Source organism: Dunckerocampus dactyliophorus, chromosome 11 (assembly GCF_027744805.1).
Source record: "Dunckerocampus dactyliophorus isolate RoL2022-P2 chromosome 11, RoL_Ddac_1.1, whole genome shotgun sequence".
Taxonomy (NCBI): domain Eukaryota; kingdom Metazoa; phylum Chordata; class Actinopteri; order Syngnathiformes; family Syngnathidae; genus Dunckerocampus; species Dunckerocampus dactyliophorus.
Window position 1 is genome coordinate 4,984,038 of NC_072829.1, and position 24,854 is coordinate 5,008,891.

The 24,854-nt window shown below is 40.1% G+C and overlaps 1 protein-coding gene across 3 annotated transcripts in view; it reads right to left on the reverse strand.

Annotated features, from left to right (window-relative positions):
- Window positions 1-10,688: 10,688 nt before the first annotated feature.
- rxfp1 (relaxin family peptide receptor 1) overlaps window positions 10,689-24,854 on the reverse strand; it is a 47,794-nt gene continuing 33,628 nt past the window's right edge. Inside the window, exons 11-18 of one of the 3 annotated variants that reach the window (XM_054792788.1) lie at window positions 22,017-22,088; window positions 21,695-21,766; window positions 19,811-19,882; window positions 19,434-19,505; window positions 17,649-17,878; window positions 13,680-14,090; window positions 11,809-12,027; window positions 10,689-11,019 (exon numbers count right to left, since the gene is read on the reverse strand). In XM_054792788.1, coding sequence (XP_054648763.1) covers window positions 10,727-11,019; window positions 11,809-12,027; window positions 13,680-14,090; window positions 17,649-17,878; window positions 19,434-19,505; window positions 19,811-19,882; window positions 21,695-21,766; window positions 22,017-22,088 — 1,441 coding nt within the window. In that variant the 3' untranslated portion in view covers window positions 10,689-10,726. The remainder of the gene's footprint in view (window positions 11,020-11,808; window positions 12,028-13,679; window positions 14,091-17,648; window positions 17,879-19,433; window positions 19,506-19,810; window positions 19,883-21,694; window positions 21,767-22,016; window positions 22,089-24,854) is intronic. The other 2 variants (XM_054792790.1, XM_054792789.1) reach the window with 2 other exon arrangements.

Below are 24,854 nucleotides of genomic sequence, written 5' to 3' on the forward strand. Positions count from 1 at the left end.
GCGTGGGTCACGTGACCAGAAGCGCCCGTAACTGCGCAAACGCAAATCCGGAACCTTCACCAACAGCACCTTGCAAGTCAAGTGCGGTTAATAATTGCACATACACACAATAAAGAATAAAAAAATGTATAGGATGCATACATAATTTATTTATATATATATATACTGTACATGGTATTTTAGCTTTATTATTACAGTATGTATAGTAAAATTATTTTCAGTGTTATTATTTATTATTCTCGACAATTATATATTCGATAGCTTTTTATATTTGACAGTCTTGTTTTTTGTATTACATTTTTGAAAAAAGGTGTTACTGAGAACTTGAACCTCCACGAATATTTTCAAAAAATCAACCAAAAAAAATTCTCTTCAGACAAACACTTCACCTAGACCACATTTTAATGTTGCCATGGTGACATATTTACTGTCCCCTTACTGTATTTGACAGTAAGCCACCATTGTGTATTGTTTGCATTTTATTGTATGCTTTTATTTTGTATCTTGATCTTAATTATTGCATTTTATTGTTGTTTCATTTGGATTTGAAGCTGTGAAGCAATTTGTGAGTCATACCTGTGAAAAGTCCCGTAGAAATGAACTCTTATTTAGTCTGCACTGCTGTCTATTAACAGCGCAAGGACAGTACTTTCTTCGTACAATATATACTTTATTTCACATTGGAGACACGCCTTTAAAAACATTCCCCACCCATCTAAAAATCCCCACAAACAGTGAAAATTCTTACAATGTAGCTTGCATGTGTAAAGAACATTTATATTTAATAACGTATGGAAAAAAACAAGAGACAATATAAAACAGGAGTTGGTACAAAGACAGTACAGAGACACGCATCCTCCTTCTGTTTCTTTCTGCAGTCCTGCTGAACGACACAAAGCAAAAAGCACATTGAACCAAAACCTGATTGTGTATCGTTATTGTTGTAAATGAGATATATAATGAAATTAGTAGTAATACTGGAAATAACTGTATTTATTCTTGATTTATTCCATGTAGTAAAAAAAAAGACCTTTTTGAGGTTGCTTGAAAAAGTTGTACTATTATTATGGCTTTTTGATATAATTAAATACATATAAAACAAGTTAAATAATCAAAATGTGAGCTAAATGACTAAATTGGGTATTCATGAATTGCATTATATTAGAAAAATTACTGATTTCATTTATTTATGCAATAATGATTCAGTTTTTGTTTCCTTTGGGATTTGAAACAGTACATTTCATTAATATTTCTTAAATATGTTTATTTCTGATACACATTTAGATCATACCAGTACTTTGTATAGTAATATTATTAATAAATTAATTGTATCAATAAAATAAAATAAATTCTTACAATATTAGGTATCGTTGATCAACATTAGTTAAGCTTTGAAAACATAACAGGCTTTAGCAATCTTAGTCGGTCACGTTTATGGGATTGCAAGGGCAAAATCCTCCACTTCTGTTGCTGAAATATAATTCAGTTCCTCCATTTTTGTTTTTGCATGAGTTCCAGCAAAATTGGCGTGACATAGCACATTCCTCACAAACAGCAGGTTCCAACACTCAACACACAACAACTTGCACATGAGGTCAAATGTATGGCGCAGACAGCATTGACGATTCAATGAAAAGGTGTTGCTGTGCACAAATAATCCCTGAAAGTTTGAGGAAGAGTCGTAGGTGACATCCATGCACTCGATTGTATCCGAGCGCTGCTTTTTACAAATATCAAAGTATTTGCATCAACCTATAACCTTAAATTCTACTTAGAAAATGTCATTGCGTTTAAAATATTGAGATATTTGCAGAACCGCACAATCCAAGATTCATTTGGACTTTGGGGTTGCTATGGGGCGTGTTTTAAAAATGTCCGACAGTCATTTGTCACGATAGAACACTTTAGACCAATGAAAGGGTTCATTGCAGTGGTGTCCCGACCTTTTCCATTGAGGGATGCGTACTGAATAAAATGTATAAAAATAAATACTTTTAAATTAATTACAAAATTAATAATTGAATAAAAAATTTTAAAAATGCGGGATGCAACTTTATTTATTTACTTAATAAATGTTTACCTTTATGAAACATTAATCCATTTTATTGGAGTTTAATTAAATTTCATTCATTATCATTAGTAAGTTATTGCATAGCCTACTTGTATATCCTATGACGGAGTATTAAAAAGCAAACATTTCAAGAACAAAGTTGTAAATTTACGAGACTGAAGTCATAACTTTGCAGAGGAAAAAAGTCGTAAATTGCAGAGAATAGTCGTAAAGTTACGAGGAAAAAGTCGTAAATTTATGAGAATAAAGTAATAAATTTGCGAGAAAAAAAGTTGTAATATTACCAGAATAAAGTCGTACATTTAGGAGATTAGTCTTAAATTAAAGTGGTAATATTATATCGTAATATTCTGCATTTATTTACACATTTTACAATGCTATGGTCAGGTTCTTTTTTTCTACTCCTAGTCATAAATTTACAAGTAAAGTCGTAAATAAAATCGTAAATTTCTTGTAAAATGTACAACTTTTTTTCTCATAAACTTACGACTTTTATTCTCGTAAATTTAGGACTTTATTCTCCTAAACGCATGACTTTTTTCTTTTAAAGTTAGGACTTTATTTTTTTCAATATCCTGCATTTGTTTACACATTTGACAATGCTATGGTCAGGTTTTTTTGATAGAAGCATTTTATTAATTTATATTTAATGCATTTTTTCTTTGAATTTATTGAAGTTTCTATTTATTTATTTGTATATGTATTATTTATTAGTGTTTATTTTTAAATTGTATTAGTTTTTTTTCTGCTTCTTCCTACTCCTTTTTGGACATGTTGAATTGTGTAAACATGCGATGCTCCTTCACGTTACATGTTTGAAACAAATAAAACCATGACTATAGTGGTCAATGTATTTGTGGCATTTCTTGTAATATTCCACGTGTCTCGTAAAATTAAGCAAAACATTATTTAAAAAAAAAAGTTGGGAACCGTACATTCATCAACGACGTCATTGTTAAGTTCTCAGAGGAGGCTCAACACCACCAACATCTTTGCTGTTATTCAGTGCCCAGGAGGCCAGTCCTTCCCAACCACTGTTCCGCGCCACGCTAAAAAATCATCCATTTCACTTAATTAGTCACAAAACGACAATGAATTTACTACAATTACTGTATCTTTGTTCATCCACGTCAGTGACGTGCTGTATAGTCAGAAGACAATTAAAACATTAAAAGTTCCTCCCCTGGGTGGCGGAAGGTACATAATTAATACACTAAGTCCCCTTCTAACGAACATCCGACGTGCGAACTTTCGGAAATACGAACACAGCCGACTAGTCTATATTTTCATGTGTTTTGCCTTATAAGTCCATATTTATACTGCTACATGCTTGACCAGCAGAGGGCACTGTGACACTGCTAATGGGACCAACAGCAGTAGAGCGAAAGCTACATTGTTAGCTGTATAATACAACCTGGACAGAGCGTGTGATTAAAGTTTATGAAGAGTTAATAGGCCTGCTTAATTCTACACCACCCACAGAACACTACCTCTTTTAGAAGAGTCTAACGATGACGACCATTTGTCCTTTTTTCAATAACTCCTCCTCCAACTCCTCCACAACGACGTATGCTCGACCACTCCTCTTCAAAGGTAAATAACATTTATCATTACGTATTATTATATCACTTTTATTATTGTTTTTTTCATTAATTATCCTCGTTTAATATTACTACTGCATCCAAACTCATATTTACATACATACACATATACTGTATATGTATACATGTACATGTAGTACCTACAGTATAATTGGTAATATTACCTTTTCCCCTACTTAAGAACAATTCAACATAAGAACAGTCGTCTGGAACCAATTGTGTTCGCTAGTTGGGGACTTGGTGTATGTCTATCCACCTGTTGTCATTCATACGACAGAATAAATCATAGCACGCTTGTTGGTGTGCCATCAGATTTTTCTACGAGTAAAATACGTGCCTCGGTTGTAAAATGGTTGTAAATCTAGGACAGTGACTTCCAACCACTGTGCCGAATGTGGCTTTGCGAGAGCTCATCAAGTGTGCCGCGGGAAATGATACAATTTCACTAAGTTGGTCAGGAAATGATTATTTATGGCACGCTCGGCAGTGTGCCGTGAGTTTCTTCTCATGCAAAAACGTGCCTTGGCTTAATAACGGTTGAGAAAAAGTGCAGTAGTCGCCCCTCCCTTGCCACTTTGTGCTTTGAATTTCACGGCTTCACTCGATCACGGGTTTTCAAAACGATACCAATGAATAAATCATGTTGTTTCGTGGTTGAATACAACCTATTATAAGTCAAAAAATGCCTAAATTGAGCATGTTATAAATGGCCAAATGAACTAAAACACCAACATGAGGCATTCGGAAGACGCATTAGAAGACATTGTGATGATATGTAGTATTCTACTCTGTTCACTAGGTGTCAGTAATGTTACATTGATGAGAATGTAACATGAATAGCCACAGCAGGAACTACTGTACAGAACGGGAAGTAAAAAAAGCAACACAAAAAGGAACTCGCCCAATGCTAACGTGTAAGTTTATATCATGTCTTATTTTCTCGTATTACGTCTACTATATTGGGTAATAGCAGTGTAAAGGAGACTATAGGGGTGTTATTTCCTGTCTAATGCTCTAATAATGTTAAAAAAACGTATTTCGATAAACGGGGGATTACTGTGGACCAAAACTTGCATGGACTGGGAGAAAAAGATGTTGCTTGCAAGTGGCGCCCATGTTAAAAGTATGCGCCCCCACAAGAGTGTTCCACATCAACAACACCGTCGCTTCCAAGTCACCTTGACCCTTTCCTGCTCACAAAAGAGCCAATTATCCATCAGCCAGCATCATCTGCTCGCCTCCCATTGGACGCCTGTGTCAAGTTCCATTATTGCAACAAGCGGTACAAGGCAGCTGTAGCTTGAATTTGAAATGAAAAAAGCAGGGATTGACATTCAATGGTTGCACCTTTGTGATGTCCAAAGCTCCCAGAGTTGAAAAGGAATGCTCCCTGTGGATGAGAAACCCTTTGTTATGATCACCTCCAATGCAGCATCTTGCACTTGGCAGAGTTCATCTTATTACCGTGCCAAATAGGCTGATAGAGTGCACTCGTGGCACACTTTTGTTGCCTCAAAACCAATATGTTGTTTTATTCGTCCCTCGCGTCGACAGCGATCGCCTTTCCTGTGAGTCAACACAAACGGCGACGTGCTGGAAATGTGCTCTGCAGAATATTTTAGAATATTTCCATAGTTATAGCACAGAAAACCTGTTTACGTCCTGCTAAATATGTTTTTTTAAACATTATTAGAGCCCTCTAGACATAAATAACACCCCTATAGTCACCTTTCCACCTGTATTACCCAGTATAGTAGACATAATAAGAGAAAATGAGCCATTTAAGATGCATGGTGGCCTAATGGTTAGCATATTGGCCACACAGTCAGGAGATGTGGAAGATGTGGGTTCATGTCTGTTTGGGCATCTCTGTGTGGAGTTTGCATGTTCTCCCCGTTCCTCCCACATTCCAAAAACATGCTATGTTAACTGGAGACTCTAAATGGTCCATAGGTATGAATGTGAGTGTGAGTGGTTGTTTGTCTATATGTGCCCTGCCGTTGGTTGCCGACCGGTCCAAGGTGTACCCCGCCTCTCGCCCAAAGTCAGCTCGGATAGCACACCCCCTCAGCATACCCCCGCGACCCTAGTGAGGACAAGCGGCATAGAAAAAGCTTGTGTGTGTTGCTGTACATACATGTGTGTTCCGGTGCCAGGGGAGCTGACTGAGGGGCAGACAGGAAGTGGCGCGTTAGCTCGCCGTGAGTTATGGCTGCAACAACAGCCCCTGTTGCAGATTATTGTACCTGTTGTGAGATTATTCAAACAAGTAGCATTACAGTAACATTACTGACACCTAGTGACCTGTGTAGAATATACTGTATACTACATAGTACATATAATCACATCTTTGAATGCATTTTCTGGATACCTTATATTTGTATTTTAGTTCATTTTATCCTTGAAAATGCTTAATTTAGGCAAAAAATCTGTAAAATTTGCTTAAATATGATTTTTTTTTTTTTTACTAATAATCATATTCAACCACAAAACAGCGTGATTTATTAATCAATATACTTTTGAAAAACTGTAGTAGAGTGACGTTAAACCACTGTGCTAAACTTGGTGAAATTGCTATCATTAGCCGACAACAAACATAACTAATGTGTGTGTGTGTGTTACGTAGGAAAAGGGCGGGCGCAGCACGTACGGAAGCTGACATACGGAAGCTTTTAGTTGAGCGGCGCTAAGCAATGAGCTAAAAGCCCGAGTTGCCAGCTCGGCTCTTAATGCGTCCGGGAGTGATGTTTATCGACTTTTGCACAACCGCACCATCTGGCTGTCGCAGGCTTGAGTTCACACAACAGAACCGCAACAATTGTGCGTCGCAGCTGCGTTGTTAGCAAAACGGTAGATGTTTGCTTGTGTGGCACTTGCCGGTGAATGCTGAACGTGTCGTTCCTAGCAAAACCAATTACAATGCCATGAAAAGAAGTCACTCCTGTGCTCAAGGCTCCCGGTGAGGTGAATGGAAACTTTTATTTACGCGCCACAAGGAGACGCCGAGGTGTGTAAAGGCAGCAGAAAGCAAGACAAATTCGTGCCGTGGCCTTCACTAATCTGACAGCCTCGAGAGGTAACACTTCTGATAGTTTCAGCTTCCTTTGTGCCCGCTGTCATTTCAATTTTGAGTAGACGCTGACAGTTCTGTCTCTATTTGCAGTATGATTTTTAATGGTGGCTTTTAATGTACTGCAATACTGGCAAATATACGGTCAAGGTGTGCTGATAGTATTCATGCTTTGTGCGGGATGTTATGCCAGAGCAAATAAAGGGGTAGTATAAGATGTTTGGACATGAAAATGTAGCAACCTTGAGTTCCAAATTGACCATGAGGTAGGTCTTTAGCTCCCCGAAAACAAAAAATGATTCTATTGCTGCCTTACTTCACTTTAAATACACAATTTTCACATTAAAAAAGCAACACTATCTGGTCAAGAAACAGCAACAACAATCACCGCCGGGCACTCGGTATGTTCTCATACATGGACGTCCTAAAGTTGTGAAATTTCAATTTCTCCTACCCCATCGTTCATGGGATTTTGGAGTGGCATAAAAATGAAAGCACGGTTAAGCTAAAAACACACCAAGCTCATTAAAAGCCTCTCCACACCATGCACTGTGCTTTATATAATGGTATTACTTCATTATGTAATCCCTCGTTTATTGCGGTTAATTGGGTCCAGACCCGGCCGTGATAAGTGAAAGTAGGCTTCATTATTTATAAATCAAATATTTTTATAGTTCGAGCATAGAAAACCTGTTTCCAACCTTCTAAATAAGTGTAGAATACTACATATTATCATGTCTTTGAATGCATTTTCTATGCCTTATATTTGTATTTTTGTTAATTTATCCATTTTTATGCTTGAAAATGCTTCATTTAGGCCAAAAAAACAAATTGCTCCAATATTCATATATATATATATATATATATATATACAGACCCTTTCCAAAAAATTTGAATGTCATGGAAAAGTTGTTTAATTTCCATAATTCCATTCAAAAAGTAAAACTTTCATAGATTATAGATTCAGGGCCCACAATTTAAACGATTTCAAGTGTTTATTTGTTTATTTTTACATAATTTGGGCTTCCAGCTCATAAAACCCACGAAAACAGGAATTCAAAAAATTAGAATACTGTGAAGAAATCACCATTTACTTCTCAGTTTTTGCAGGGAAAAAAGAAAGAAATTAGGATCACATCAAATCAATCAAAATATGGTACTTTCAAAACGATATGTCAATCTTCAATACTTGGTTGGGAATCCCTTTGCCTTAATCACTGCCTCGATGCCACGTGGCATTGAAGCAATCAGCCTGTGGCATTGCCTGGGAGTTATGGAAGCCCAGATTTCCTTGATGCTTGCTGTCAGCTCTTTGTTGTTGGGTATGGTGCCCCTCATTTTCCTCTTGATAATTCAACCATAGATTCTCAATGGGGTTTAGGTCCGGTGAGTTGGCTGGCCAGTCAGGGACTGTGATGGCATGGGCATCAAACCAGGTTTTGGTGCTTCTGGCGGGGGCAGGGGCCAGGTCCTGCTGGAAGATGAAATCTGCATCTCCATACAGATCCTCAGCAGAAGGAATCATGAAGTCCTCTAAAACATTCTGGTAGACTGTTGCGGTGACCTTGGATTTAAGAAAGCAGAGTTTACCAACACCTGCACCGGACATTGCACCCCAAATCATGACGGACTGTGGATATTTCACACTGGACCTCAGGCAGCTTGGGTTCTGTTCCTCAACCGTCTTTCTCCAAACCCTTGGACCGTGATTCCCAAATGAAAAGCACACTTTACTTTCATCGGAAAAGAGGACCTTGGACCACTGGCCAACAGTCCAGTCCTTCTTCTCCTTGGCCCAGTGGAGACGCTTCCTACGTTGGCTCAGGTTCAGAAGTGGCTTGACCCGAGGAACCCGACAGTTGTAGCCCATCTCCCGGATGCGTCTGAATGTGGTGGTTTTTGAAGCTGTGACTCCCACCTGATTCCACTCTTTCTGGATCTCTGCCAGATTCTTGAATCTTCCCTGTTTGATAATCCGCTGAAGCCCACGGTCATCTCTTTTGCTGCTGCATCTTCTCCTGCCACATTTTGCCCTTCCTCTAGACTTTCCATTGATATGCTTGGACACAGCACTCTGTGAACAACCAGCCTCCTTAGCTATGAACTTTTGTGGCTTACCCATCCTATGGAGGGTATCAATGATGGTCTTCTGGCCAGTTGTCATGTCTGCAGTCTTCCCCATATTGAACCCAACTGAGACAATTGAACCAAACTGAAGCAATTTAATGACACCTGGGGAAGCCTGTGCAGGTGATTTGAGTTTAGTAGATGATTAGTGTGTGACACTCAGTTTAAAACATTCATGCCCTGCAAAATTTGGGCTGATTTCTTCACAGTATTCAAATTTTTTTAATTCCTGTTTTCGTGGGTTTTATGAGCTGGAAGCCCAAATTATGTAAAAATAAACAAATAAATACTTGAAATCGTTTAAATTGTGGGCCCTGAATCTATAATCTATGAAAGTTTAACTTTTTGAATGGAATTATGGAAATTAAACAACTTTTCCATGACATTCAAATTTTTTGGAAAGGGTCTGTATATATATATTTTACTAATAATAGGCTGTTGTCAACCACCAAACAATTAATTAATAAATTAATAACAATTACTATAACAATAATAATTAACAATAATAATTAATAATAACAATTAATTAATAACGTCTGTGTCACAAAATGTTACAGCAATGTCCCGCTTTTGTTTAGCCAAATCGGCTGTTCCGGCCTTGATCGGCCAACTCTGAGAATGCTGACTAATGCTTTGTTTTTTGTTTTTCTTGGCATTTACTTGGTAAAATTACGAATTGTGTGACTTTTTTCCCCCCAAGAAAACCCTTACCTTTTCCCCTAATATTATAAGATATTTCCCACAATTGTATTTATTTGCCGTTTTGCATTTTAACTACAGCAAAGCATGCTGGGAAATGCGTAATCATTCACAGCTGCAAACTCTTCTGGGTTACGCATCACACGGATTGTGATGTTTTTGCGTTGATATAAAATACTGTAGCTTTTGCCCGGACATTGAGAGAACGATGAAGAGGTGGTCGATCAACAGTCACTTTTTTTAAGGAAACAACTACGCCACAACAACCATAGTCGTATAGCCACAAAAGTAGAAATTGCAAACAGAAATGAACGGACACAAAAAAAAATGCACATTTGCCCCACTCCAATGTAAAAAACAAACAACAAAAAAACCTCCATCCATACGAGTGAAGTTTTGCGCATTTTGTCCAAACCTGATAACGCAACCACAGGACTGCATTATTTTGGTATGTTGCAATCCCGGCATTGCACGCGCGGGGACACGGGATAAAAGCTGTGTAGGCTGCTTCATTTTCTATTTGTCAGTGCTTTTCTCAACATCTGACCATACTAACTGTTATTTTTCCAGCCAAAGATGAATGGGGCCTGTCCTGTCATGTTTTGCTTCATTCACCAATTATGTTGGTTAAAAGACAACAAGGTTTTAAGGTTTCTAATACCAAGTGTTGAAAATTCCAGGATAAATTATAAGAAAGGTACAAAGTTGGAGTGTGGGGTGGGGTAGTGGGTAATGTCCGGTTCGGCCCACACCCCTGTGCGACTGAGTCTGACACCTCCGCCTTACGTAAACGTGCTTGTACACGGTACATGACATTTGATCTGCACCTGCAACAGCATGACATGCTTTTGTGGCTACACCTGATAACTCCAGTTACCTCTGCCAAGGTAGCGCCTGAATCCCAGCGTAACGTCATACAAGCATCCCTAAGAAAGAAACCGTTCCATTTCGGAGAAAGACTGAGGTTGAGGAATTAGATCCCCATTTTTGTGCAGTGACCCACCAGATCCGGCACCTACCGCCACCTTGGAGTGGAGTTGGAGCGGAACAGTATCGCCCTGCCTGTCATGCGTCCTCACTCACGAGTCACATGTTCACTGGGCCTTGGCGGTGAGTGACACTCTCCTTTACACGCACTTGAACGCACCACCATTCGTGTCATTGCTTGTCATCGTGTTGCTTTGTGTTATTTTCCACAGGGGGGAGCTTGGCGTCCCGATGACCCCCCACGGCGGTGGCAGGGTTGGCATCCTGCATGGGGCACATTTCCTGCCAAGTGTGCAAGGGTGGATGAAGGGGGGGGCTGCTGACCACAGGCCACCTGTGCCTGTAGTTGGCCCAAACCTGCGTGAGAGTCTCCTTAAAGGGACGCGTTGTCAGCGTGTAAAGGATGGGGTTGAGGGCGCTGTTGATGGGGAGGATGAATATGACCACCCACGAGCTAATGGTACCTGGCGACAAAGAGAAACACAAAAATAAATTAGTGAGTGAATATGGGCTTCATGTGGTTTTATGCTGAACACTGCTTGGTTAGAAGAAGTGCTCTTCTCAAAACAATTTCGCCACCAAATGACTTCTTTCATCCCTGCAGGGGTCCTAATTAGGGAGTCTGCACAGCAATAAATCAGAACTTGAAAACGTAAAGTCACTGTTTAAAGCAAAAGAGGCCCTGAAGGAAACCTGAAAGAATCACTGTGAAGGTTAACAATGAATTTAAAAGGCTTTTTAGGCCAAAAATATGTCAAATTTGCTTAAATCTGCATTTTTATAAACCAATAATAGGCCGTATTCAACCACGAATCACTGTAAGTGTGGAATAAACAACAAAACGCAGAATAAAAGTTTGTGATCAATGTTGAATTGTGTGTTTGTATTACAAAGATGAATGAAGATACTGACTTTGAATAACACTCCACATCCCTAACATCAGTTCCCACTACATTATTCGGTGCAAATTATTGTCGGCAAAATGCCAGCTAACATAACGTCTCGTGAGGACACCCTTTGCAACATGCATTACTGCCACCTGCAGGACTGGAGTGGAACAGTATCTCATGGCATGTAGTAATTTCTTTAGGTTGTAGATTGTGGCAGGAAAATGTCAGTGAATATTTGGATATTTTGAGTACGACGTGACTCAAAGTGCTTCTTCGAAAGCATCACGGCCCAGCAATTGTGCACATGCAGCACACACGCTGTGAGCCAACATGGAATGAACGCTTATGGCACATCTACTATACCGGGAATCTCCACCTGCAGCAGCGACAGAATCTTGAGCACGAAAATGGGGATCCAGCAGAGGGAGTCGGTGATGACGATGAAGAAGAAGCGCTTAGCGATGGTCACCTCTTCCTTGATGTGGTTGCTGTACATGGCCGTCTGGGTGCCTGTGCGCTGTATGTTGTAGAACATGCTCGCATAGGAGAGGACAATGATGAGGAACGCCACCAGGTTCAGACCTGCAGAGAAGTTGTCTTAGTGTCACGCCCTAATTAATTAATTTAGCTCATGTGACAGCGTATTTATGTTCCCTTTTATGCCTTAGTTCCTGTGGTTTGACTCACTTCCTGTTTGTAATCACTTCCTGCCTTGCCCTGTTTTTCTGCTTCACATGCTTTACGTTTATCACTCGCACCTGTTTGTAGTTTGAGTCACTGCCGTATTCATTTCAGGTGCGCGGTCCTTAGTTTGTGGACGCATTGTCGTTTGTTCATGTCTTTACTGGTCTTTGTTGTGTTCCTGCTGTTGCGCCACAGCGACCTTTATTAAAAGAAACATTTTTACCTGCACTTGGTCCGCATCCTTGGGGTCGCCACACAACGCCGCATGGCCAAATCGTGACACTTCTTAAATAATCTTTGTAAATTTTCTTTTTGCAATATTATTACTTTAATCTCATAGTATTTTAACGTTATTCTACAGCTGCAACAATTAAACGATTAATTGATGGTTAGTTGATTACCCAATTAACAACTATTTTGGTAATCGATTAATCATTCTTTTATTCAAATATGTAAATCTCCTCTGATTTCAGCCTCTCAAATGTGAATAATTTTACATTTTCGTAGTCATCCATGACAGCAGACCTATAATCTTTGTGTTTTAGCCAAAACAAGATATTCACACACATCAGCTTTGACTTTGGAAAACAGTGATGGGTATCTTTGCTGCTGTTCTGATGATGTTGCGGACCCAACTACTCACTGTAGGTGTTTGCTTCATATTCATTTGGTCCATCTCCATTAATTGAAACAAGACGCTTCAGATTAATTGATTAAGAAAATCATCAAGATTGTATTTTTGTGTACATTTATTGTTTTACTGAAGCGAGTTCACAAACATTTAGGTTTTTTATTATTTAACATTATTTTAACAGAATATTCAAGCGGCAACCTGCTGTTCGTCACTTATTTGCTCTGTCAGTTCAAATCTTCTATTTCTGATTAAGGAAGCGGAAATAAAAAATGTGTTAAAAAAATCAGATTCATCGATTAATAAAAAAAATAATCGACCAATTAATCGGTTATTAAAATAATGATTTGTTGCAGCCCTACTTTATTCCCATAATATTCTGACTTTTACCGCAATGCAATTTTCTAAAAATTATTATTAGTTTATTCTGGGAAAAATTGCAAGTTTTTTTCTGCAACTTTTTCTGTGAATATTTTGACTTTATTTTTGTATAATTACAGCTATTTGTTACAGTTGTTTTTTTTTTATTTTACAAATTTTTCAACTTTCTTGTTGTAAATGTTCTTCTTGTGATTATGACTTCATTCCGATAATATTTTGACGTTATTCCCATGAACTAAGCAACCTAATTTTCCAAAATTTGCAACTTTATTCTGGTTTGTTTGTCATATTCCGACTTTTTATTTTCTCATTTTCTTTAATATTTAAATGTTCTGCAACTAAAATGATGTTCTTTCTCATTAAATTACGTTATTCTAATATAATTATGACTTTTTCCTCATTAGATTGCAACTTTTTTGTCTCCATAGTATGACTTCATTATTGTAAAATTACTGCTGATTTTTTTTCCGTTTTCTAGTTTTCTTGTTAAATGATATTTTTAGAATGTTTGGGCACCCCTGACATACACAATCCTCACCCAGGAAAATGACAATGGAGTACACGTGAGCCCACGCCGTCTCTGGCTGCTCCGAGTGCAGCGGGAAGCAAACGCCGTTGGTCCCGTAGAAGTTTCGAAAGAGCCCTTTGCAGACTAGCGGCAAGAAGGCCACCACGAATCCAAACACCCATATCCCCAGCAGGATGGTGACCGTGCGGCGCCATCCCGGCATCAAGTAACGGAAAGGGTAGACAATGCAGATGTACTTCTCCAGCGTGAGGTAGGTGAGAAGCAGGACCGACACCTCTGTGGACAGCATGGCCAGGGAGCCGATCATCTGACAATGACTGCTGTCCATCCAGGCCTGGGCGTGGCGATTGTACTCGCCGCGAAACTTCAGGTCGTACGCACCAATCATGAAGAGGTAGATGCCCATCAGCCCGTCTGCACCTAGAAGGAAGGAGGATGACCATTGACCATTATCTTTTCTGGAGTACCTTTTTTTGTGTTTGTTAGCTAGCAAGGTACTTCTGGGTTGAGGTTTCAAATGAACGGATGTTTTTTTCTGGCTTGGACACCATGGCAACTATGAACAAATCCTAACCCAAACTTCAGGTGCCAACCAATCACCAAGGCTTGTGTAATTTTTTCCTAATCTTACTGTTAGGAATGGAATATTTTCCACTCCGTTTACCACATCTAATCTAAGGGGATGTGTTTAGGGGTAGTATTGGCCTCTCAGTTAGTGAGAGCTGGCAGTCACTAGGATATATACCATGTGCTGAAATTGTGCTATATGATACACGCTTGCATATGGGACTGCTTACATGCCAGGTAATTAAGTGCATTCTCTACACATACTGCTATAATGGCACTTTGCTGTGTTGGATTGGTGAACCTTTGTTACAGCCTTTGTTGCCTAGGAATTGTGTTTGGGGAGCACATTCTGACAGCAAGACGTCAGGACTGGGCAATCTCAACGGCCACTTTTGCAGTCTCCCTCTAGTGGCCGCTATAAACAAGTTTGACTGTACTTACTTGTTTTTTGTACAGCATTGCTAACGACGGCCAAAGAAAGTTGCGAGTGCCAGCAATTTGATAAAGAAGGTCCATCCATCCATCGTCTACCGCTTATCTGAGGTCGGGTTGTGGGGGTAGCCACCTAAGCAGGGAAGGCCAGACTTCCCTCTGCCCGACTACTTCGTCCAGCTCCTCTCGGCAGATTCTGAGGCCTTCCCAGGCCAGTTGGGAGACGTAGTCTCTCCAACATGTCCTGGGTCTTCCCCGAGGCCTCCTATCAGTAGGACATGCCCTGAACACCACCCTAGGGAGGCGTCCGGGAGACATCCTGACCAGATGCCCAAGCCACTTCATCTGGCTCCTCTCAGTGTGGAGGAGCAGTGGCTTCTCCCGGATGACAGTCAGCTCAGCCACCCTATGGAGAAAAACTCATTTTGGCCGCTTGTCCTTTCGGTCACTACCCAAGGCTAATGATCATGACCACCAAGTGAGACACACAATTGAATTCAAGAAAAAAAAAATTGAAACATTTTTTGTCAGTATTTTTGGGTGTCTGGAACGGGTTAATGACATGATTTCCTACGGAAATAACTGCCTCGGTTTTTTTACTGCCTCAGTTTTCGTTGAACTTTTTGGAACAAATTGATAACAAAAAGGTATCCCACTGTAAAGTAATGAGATGAGTTAAGCTTGGCATTGACAAAACCATTTTTAAAGTGTTACTTCATTGCCTCTAAGTTGGTAAGTCATACATTCCACTCAAGTCCTGCAGGTGTCGGTAGCATCCATCTTCTATGCCGCTTATCCTCACCAGGGTGGCGGTGGTATGCTGGAGCCTATCCCAGCTGACTTTGGGCGATCGCAGGGCACATATAGACAAACAACCATTCACGCTCACATTCATACCTATGGACAATTTAGAGTCGCCTGTTAAACTAACATGCATGTTTTTGGAATGTGGGAGAACCCACACACGCATGGCGGGTGGCTATCCCTGCTCCGTATCTGGTTCTCCCGAGCTCTGTGGCGTTTTATATTAGCTATCAAATCATTCATATAACACAGCACATCGTAGTGAAGTCAGCCACCCTAGTCCACCAACAATTCTCGTGGTGATGTGATGATATGTTTCTAGTATTCAGCATACAGTGTCACTGGTCAGGAAGTGAGCAACGTGGCCATATGTGGACCGCACACCACATGACCATACTTTATTCAACTTTTGGAACCAAAAGTTGTCCCATCTATTTTTTTTTATTACCATCACTCTAGATTTGTTTTCAGCACACTATTACTATACTACTATTACTATTGTTACTGTATTTACAATGAGTAAATAATTGTAGCCCATCAATGATGCATGTGTGTCATTCCTGCAGGAGATGCTGAGCCAACGGAAGTCAGCCCTCTGCTACACAATACAGCACTCCAGTACCTTTCAAAAGCTACAATCCCAGTATGGAAAAGTCAAATGCAGCAAAAGGCCATCCTGGAATTTCTGACAAAATAATCTGAGGAGAGAACATCAACAAAAGGAGGAGAGCGAGGCCAAAACAGGGAAGTTTTTAAACCTTAAAATGATGCCTGATAAGGTCTATACATGTGTTGATGAAGTTTGTTATATTGTTATTTCTATTTCATGTGTATATTTGAAACATTTTCTATTTTTAGAAATGTTGTTACAGTGCTGCTTGTAAGCTGTTATTTATTGGAGTTGTTTGTTGTTTGTGTCACAGTCTGAAAAAGTGTGTGCCTTTTATTTTTAAAAAATGTGTTCTGAGGTTGGCTAAGTAACATTGAAAAACAAGTAGAAATGTATGCACCTTGCTTTATGGAAGGCAACATGTTTTATGAACAACTTAATTATCTCATCTGCCAATGTCACAGCCAGCAAGGGGTGGAGGGTGATGACGTAATGAGAATCAAGTGGTGTCCATTTGTCAGTGGCTTCTTCCTTTTGGCCCAAGGTTTTAAGGGGTAGGGGAAGGGGTAAGAGAAAGGGGAAGGGCTAAGGGGAGAATTGGGACTCAGCCTAAAACCTGACAAGATTTCTGATTCAGAAAAAAAAAAACTCTTGCGGGCACTAGGCCTGGAAAATAATAAATGAATTCATTAATCACACAGTAAATGAAAATGCACTCAATAATTTTGCCGGCCTCAATATTTTTCCATGTGCATGCGTGCCTGTTTTCCTCGTCCCCCGTCTCCAAATAGGCAGGAAGAGAGCTCACTCTGTGCATTGGTTTCAGCACCTTGGCGCGTTTGTTCCACAGAACAACGGCATGAGCCCTTTTCTCAGTCATACAGTCTCTTTGTCTCAGTGGGTGGAGGCGGGGTCGCTAGCATACACACAGAGTGCAGAAGAGTGTAAAGTAGCAGAAATTAAATGAGTAGATTGCAATTTATTGTCATATTTTTTTTTCATTGTTCTTTTCTTAAAAGTAATGATAAAATCTCGTCTCGTCTCGTTTTCGTAGACCCAATCCTGTGTATCATCTCGTCCCATGAACTGAGTGACTCGTGACACCCCTATTAAATAATGATGAATCAATGAAATCAGGATTCTTCCTTTTTAATGCCATATTATTGCACTGTTCTATAATTCTACACCACGTATTGATGCGCTAAGCATTTTTAATGTTGTGCAGGTGTTTCAAATGTTATTTTTCTCTGAGCTCGTATTTCTGCTCTGTTGCTGAAAAAATGTTTACATTATTATGTTATTGAGCATTACTGTCTTTTTAAAGGAAGAATTCTTGCATTGGATGTCGTTAGATTAGTAGCTCTCAATTATTTTCTGCCATGCACCAACCCTGGGGGAGAGAAATGTTTTCGCCCCGTGTTGGAAATCGTCAGACAATGCTAATGCTAATCGCCAGCCAATTTACATTAGAATGGAGCTAGTGCATTTGTTTTATGCATTTCGTTTATTTACAGTAGTAACATGTGAAAGCGCATGATTTCCAGTGATGTTTGCTTGTGACTCACAGCAGAGGGAGATGATGCACATGGCGTGCAGCTTGTTCTCCGAGCGAATGTAAGAGCGCGTGGCAATGACGAAGATGTTGCCGAAGCAGGTGGTGGCCGAGACCACCCACACAAAGACCCTCAGCACGATGTTGGCCAGAAGGTCCTCAAAGGAGGAGATGCCGTCGGTGTTGGGCTTGCAGCTGCGCACATGCGGCGCGTAACCGCAGTACTGGAACTTCTTGAAGTAGCTGCCAATCACACACACACACACACACACACACACACACACACACACACACACACAGGTTAATGGCAGGGAAGCTAATTAAAAATGATAAGGCAGCTTGATTGCAGCAGTCAAATCAGCAACTGCGAAATAAAATCATCATAAGAACACGCCTGGAGTGACATGCACGAGCACACGAGACACATCAGCTCAGCAAACAGGAAAAACTCATTTAACTTTACAAGATTATTTTTAGTAGGTAGTATTTCAGTTTAATTGTTGTTTTCAATAAATGACTTTTTCAAAGTGCTTTTTGTCCCACTCCCCCTTTTTGTTTTTGCATATTGTAGCTCTACTTAAAACCTCCTTAAGATCCAAATGTGCAAAATGCACATTCTAGCAATTTTTCAACTGATCTTAAGATTTTGATCAGGAGTGTAACGCCAAGCGTTTTGTGAGGTCAGATTTTTTTGAGAAGGCATTTTTCTGATGCAAATGTATTAATCTTTTGAACGCATATTGTTTTGAGAAGCCAAAGTCTTGACTTAATTGTCCCCTGCAACTAAGTGGAACTACGTTCATCACGGAAATCTGACCAGAACTGGATTTAGGAGACCAAGTGGGGGGTAATTCTTTGTTATTGGACTACAATGCTGATGCAGATGTCATACAACTTCATGTCAAAAAATCCGAACTAACCCTTCAAGTAATTACCCTCCATAGTAAGGGCAGGTGGGACAGACCGGACCCAGCAGATGGCGCTGTTTTGATGTCTTTTTCATACCGTCGCTGTTAAGCATGTGCAGTTGTGAAACATGACTGGAAAGGACTCTTGGTGGCGCCTCTTATGGGTTGTGGTCAAAACGCTTTGGCAGACAGGCTAGGATACATGTAATACAGATACCCTCAAAGTTTCATAATCATTCATGAAATGATGAATGACTTATGGGCAATTAGTTAGGTGCCCCTGCAAAGACATTTTGCTTTACGGCAGCCGTGTTTTTCAACCAATCATGTGCTTATCAGTCCCCTAAAAGTGTGTACCATTACCATTACCATTACCAAATTGGTAGAGATTAGGCTAAACACCCTAAAGTTACAATGGGTCCAAGTCAATCCAACTAATAGGGGTCATAGTTTGGGGTTTAATAACAGTGCCACCATGTGGTGTGTTTGCTGGAAAAATTATAGCACAGGCAACACAGTAGGGGTGCATGCTCTGACAAATGTTCACCCTTTTGTGTGCAGTGGTTCAGGCGTAGAAGACTTTTAAGTTACACACATACATCACTCATACATTTTTTGAGATACAGTAATCCCTCGCCCTTCAGGGAAGACCCAGGACACGTCGGAGAGACAGAGATGTCTCACAACTGGCCTGGGAACGCCTCGGGATCCGCCGGGAGGTGCAGGACGAAGTAACCGGGTAGAGGGAAGTCTGGGCTTCCCTGCTGAGGCTGCTGCCCCCGCAAAGAAGATGGATGTATGGAAGGATAATCCCTCTCCTCTTCGCGCTTCACTGTCACAATTTTTCATAAATACACATAATGAGGATATAATAATGGCCGCATACTCACATGTGAGTCAAGTGTTTAAGAGGCTCAAACATGCGACGTTGGATGTTCCCGATTTCGATGCCCTCTATGCTCCTGGTGAAGAAGAGAGAAAGAAACATATACTGTGGGGGCATAATTATTAATAAGTTAGCATCCTTACACAGACCAGTCCATCCTTTTTATGCTACGTTTATTTGAATTTAATTAACTGGGATCAAACACTTATTTTCCCCATTGTAGTGTTTTTCCACCACCCTAGTGCACACGTGCAAACAGCAGGCATTTCCACGTAATGTACTTTCATGTGGCGCACTATTTGAATAATGAAAGGAGAGGCTGCGCACGCGCACACACACATACACACAGACACACATACACACCAGCGTGTGAGGACTCACAATGATTTCAGCCTGTGCAGCTTATCAAAGTGGTCCACTTGGAGCTCCACGATGGGATTGTAAGAAATGTTTCTGCAAAATAACCCACCAGTGAGCATTTATTCACCATCACTCTGACAGCACAAGAACATTTTCGACACTCACTTTAGCGCCGCAGCGTCTCCCACGCGGCATAATGGTTTCTTTTATCTTTTTCTTACTTTTCGTTTTCTGCCTGAATGTTGCCCTGTCTGCTATCTAGCCAAACACGGGTACACTGTTGCCAGGTCCAGTCATCGGCTAATATTTGCATAGGATCTTGTAACAGATACAGTTGGAAAAAAAGCAGAACCTCGTAGGAGAGACAAAAAAAGTAGTAAAAACACCTTAATTACTACATTTAGAACTAAAAATAAACTCGATTCTTAGTTTGTTCATTTAAAATTGGCCATCACTTCATCAAAATAAAATAATATTTTATCTTGGCTAGCTCCTCCCAAAGTCTAGACAGCGTAATAATTACAGTACATCCAGCTCGCCTCCAGCCTTCACCTCTTATCTCGTTTTATTTATCATGCATCGTTCTCCCATCACACATCTGACTGGTAAGTGACCGAGCCCAAATGAGGCTTGAGTGTAACGAGCAGTAATTTAATGCAGATTGAGAAACATTTACGTTGTAGATCCGGCTCTGTAAAACAGGGCGAGATCCGTGCCTTGAGCATGCGTGATTCATGGATGCGTGGCTCTCCACTATGCTCTCAGTGTGCAGCGGGAGCCAACAGTGCACGGATGGCTTGTGCCATTTTCGTTAGCATAGAAAACATGATTATGACTTTCACATTTTTTTTTTTACCATTATTAGAGCCATGTAGACATGAAATAACTGACCTATAGTTACACTCCTGTTATTCTTTGTTTACGCCACATTGCAAATGCAGGGATCACTGCAGGGACACAAGAGGCGGTCTCAGCTGCACAGCATGCTAGCGAGCTAACTAGTTAGCCTCCAATTTATTTATCCTAACCTTAAGGCAGGGTTTCAAATGTACGACGAAGTATTAGTGCCACACTGAAAAAAAAAAATTTAGATTTTGGGAATAAAGTTGTAAATTTACAAGAATGAAGTCGTAAATCTACAAGAAAAAAAGGGCGTAAATTTCCAAGATTAAAAGTAATACATTTAGGAGAATAAAGTCGTAAATTTACAAGAATAAAGTCGTAATATTACCTTTGCCGAAGGCCAAAGGTCAGATAAGTCCCCCCTTTTCACATCTGTCAGCTGTCTGAACCAGCAGAGCGTTTGAGTTTGAAACACTCTCTTAAGTTTAGTATAAGTAAACTGGAGAAGCTAACTAGTTAGCTCGATAACTTGCTGTGCTAGCGGCGGCCGTCTGCTATGTCCCTGCAGACATCCCGTAGCCTGCGCAATCGTGGTCGGGTCTGGAACCAATCACCGCAATAATTAGCGAGGGATGACTGTATTGGGTATTTCGTAAGGCTGTAAATTTCACTATTTTACATGAACTTAACATTGTAAAGATATCTTCTACATGTTTTTTTTTTCAATGCTGCTGAGGGTGGGTGAACACTGCAAGAAATAAGGACGTTTTGAGTGCAGCTGAATTTAAAATTTTAACTCCCGTGTCAGGTTGTTAGTTAGAAGGCTCAGAGAATGTGTCATATCTGCTTTTTTTTGGCATTTTTACAACATAATAATAGTAATAATAATAATAATAAATCACAGTAGACCCTTGCATCCTTTTCTTTTTTTTTTAGTATGCAGCCCTTCAGCATGCGCCCCTGTTTGGACACGGCTCTAATGAGCGCATCCAAGCATGTGTGTGCATATGTGAGTGTGTACGTGTAAAAACTATGACCTTAATAAGAAGAAAAACAACTCACAGTTGAAGCAAATCCTCCAGGTGGACAAAGAGATTAGGAGGGATCTCCGTCAGTCTGTTGCTAGAAAGATCTCTGCGTGTGTTTGGAGACAATTCCATGTCATTTCAACAGCAAACATAAATATGGATGGATGGCCATCAGGTGGTTCAGCAGCGCACGCGCACGCGCACACGCACACGCACACGCACACGCACACGCACACACAGTGCTAGTCATCTTAATATTAAGCTCTTTCAGCACTCTGGGCAAACAGCAAGAGGAGGCAATCTGCAGAGTTCTCGTATCTCCTTAATTATTGTCTTCATTTATCAAAAGTACTTACAGCTCCCCAAGATTCTGAAGGACGGAGAAGGCTTTCTCGTGGATATGACTGATCCTGTTGCGCTGCAGAACCCTGGAAAATATCATCAAAAACATTCGTAAAGAAAGACCCAAGAGCATCCGATACATGCAGCAATAGTGGTGCACTCGTACTGTAAGTGTACATACATGAATATTCTAACACTGTAAATATTTGAGTTAATATTCTAGTGGCTTGTATACATGCAGTAATATTCTAGTGCAGTGGTTCTCAAACTTTTTACGGTCGCGTCCCCCTTAGCGAATGTTGACTTGAAGCCATGTACCCCCTACTCCTGGACACTTCAAAATATAAGCCTTTCTATCTTAATTACTTTGAAATATTGATCATAATTAATTCGATAATTGATTTGATAGTAATTCCGGGTCAAAAATGTATATTTTGCACGGTCAAGTAATCTTTTATTCCAGTCTGATCTTGGCACCCTTCCGTTTCAATGGGTTGAATTTCAGAATTTGAGCTTTTTTTTTGTCCACTCATGATGGATACGGTTTAAAGCGGAGGTCACCTTTTTGAGACCAAGGTCCCCATTCCCGGCCGTGAACCTGCACAAAATATGTCTATATATACAAAATTATATATACATACAATATACTGTATGCTTTGTGTTATTATTGTGTGTTGCTTTCAACATTTCAGCTTTTTCTCATTGTGTCTTTTGCTGTATTTTTTATCATTTTTGCTGTTTTTGAAATGTAATTTAGTTTCTGCAGTGATACAATGACAAATGAGCCACAGGCCGCAGATGTCCCCTGAGCCGCACTCTGGGCACTCGTACACTCCTACTTTTGTGGCTCTTGGGCTTGTGGCGTCAGCTTCATGAGCAAACCACAACTCTCATTTGGCTTGTTGGTTCAGTGTAGTGGACGAGCGATGCAGATCGAGGAGAGGGGCTCGTCAAAGTGCTACAACAGTCAGCCCTTAACGAGCGTCATTGTCGCGGCTCAAAGATTTTTTTTTTTCTATGGAGTTATATTTGTGCCTTAACTTTAAGGTGGCAAAGGCAGATTCTGAGGCCTATCAACGTGCAATAATTACTGTTTTGTGCGTAGGCACATCGCTGCAGCGCTCTGTCACTCCCTCCCCCTGTCGCTTGACCTTTTTGCTAGCACAGGGGGGCGAGTCGGTGTACGAGGCGAGCCGGTGTACTAGTGTACCTCCGACCGGGTTTTGGGGACTGGGCTCCATGCTGGGGCTTGCGGGTTGCTGCCTGAGTAGCGGCGGGGCGTACGGGCATGTTCAGTGGACAAGAAGTGTGCCTGTTGGTTGCTCTCCGGGAGGTGAGGGCACTGACGTGATAATACATTTTTTTCAAATGTTCTCGACCGGCAAACTCCCAACTATCGACTAGTAGCTCACGATCGACGGATTGGCACCTCCTAGTTTAAAGGAATTTTGCCCATCATCCACAATCCTTTTGTGAGACAAGAACAGATGACTTTCTCTTTTCTGTGCGTTCTATAGATATAAAATCAGTCAAAAAGAGACTCATTATAGCATGTAAGGGGACACACCTATGCCGCCTACAAAGACCGCTATTAAAACACCTCCAAAAACCTCCAACAAGGTTTGATGGTTTTACATGAATGCTGTGACCATGCAGTAACAGGTACATTCATGATAACATGTAATACATGATAACATGTCGTATTTTGGTCATTTTAAGCATTGCAATTGCATTGTATTTTTGAGAAAGGTTTCACATGGCCTGAAAAAAGTCCCATAATTTGGGGGGCTTTTTTGTTATATATATTTTTATTTTAATAAAAAAATAGTCCAGACAAAGTACATTTCCTAAACTAATTGTATATTTTCAAGACGAAAGTGGTATATTGTGTAGCAAAAAGTTTTGTATTTGTAGAAAAAGTCACATACCTTTGAAAATTTTATTTTTGAGAAAAGTATTATATGACCAAGAAAAAAGCTTATATTTTCTAAAAAAAAAGTTCCATAATAGTGGGACTTTTTAGTTATATATTTTAGAGAAAGTGTATTGTTGAGAAATGTTTTAAATCCATCCATCCATCCATTTTCTATGCTGCTTATCCTCACTAGGGTCGCGGGAGTATGCTGGAGCCTATCCCAGCTGACTTTGGGGGTGCATCCTGGAGTGGTTGCCAGTTAATTGCAGGAAATGTTTTACATGATCTACAAAAAAGTTAATATTTTCTAGAAAAGTTTGGGGACTTTTTTGTTCTATCTTTTTGAGAAAAAAGTTGTATGTTTGTGTCTTTTGTGGGGAGTTTTTAAAATATATTTTTTACAATATAAGTCAAACTTGTCTATAGCGGCCACTAGAGGGAGTCTGCAAAAGTGGCCGCTATAGACAGGTGGCCTCTACAGACAGGTTGGCGTCCAGTTTGAATGTTGACCAGTAGAGGAAAAAAAATTTTAAAAAAGGGAAAAAAATAATAATAATAATGTTGATCAGTAGAGGGCACTGCAGACTGCGGATAAAAGTTGTACAGCACTACTAGGCTTGTTATTATCATGGTTCATGGTTTTAATCCTGAACATGCATATGAGTCAAACAGTAGCACATCACATAGTACAATTCACAATTTTGCATGTCCAAAAAGGAGTAGGAAGAAGCAAAGCTTATTTAATCCTACCCCTCATCAGTTTCACATCAGTTGCAATACATTTATTCACCTCTTGTTCTTCCAAGTGTACTTTGTAGGTCTACATGACAATGTAGTGCAATCATAGCCAAGATTTTTACTTACTAAAAAGGAAGCTAGAGGCTTAATAATAACTGATAGAATATATCCACGACCCACAGAACAAAGCTGTGCTAGT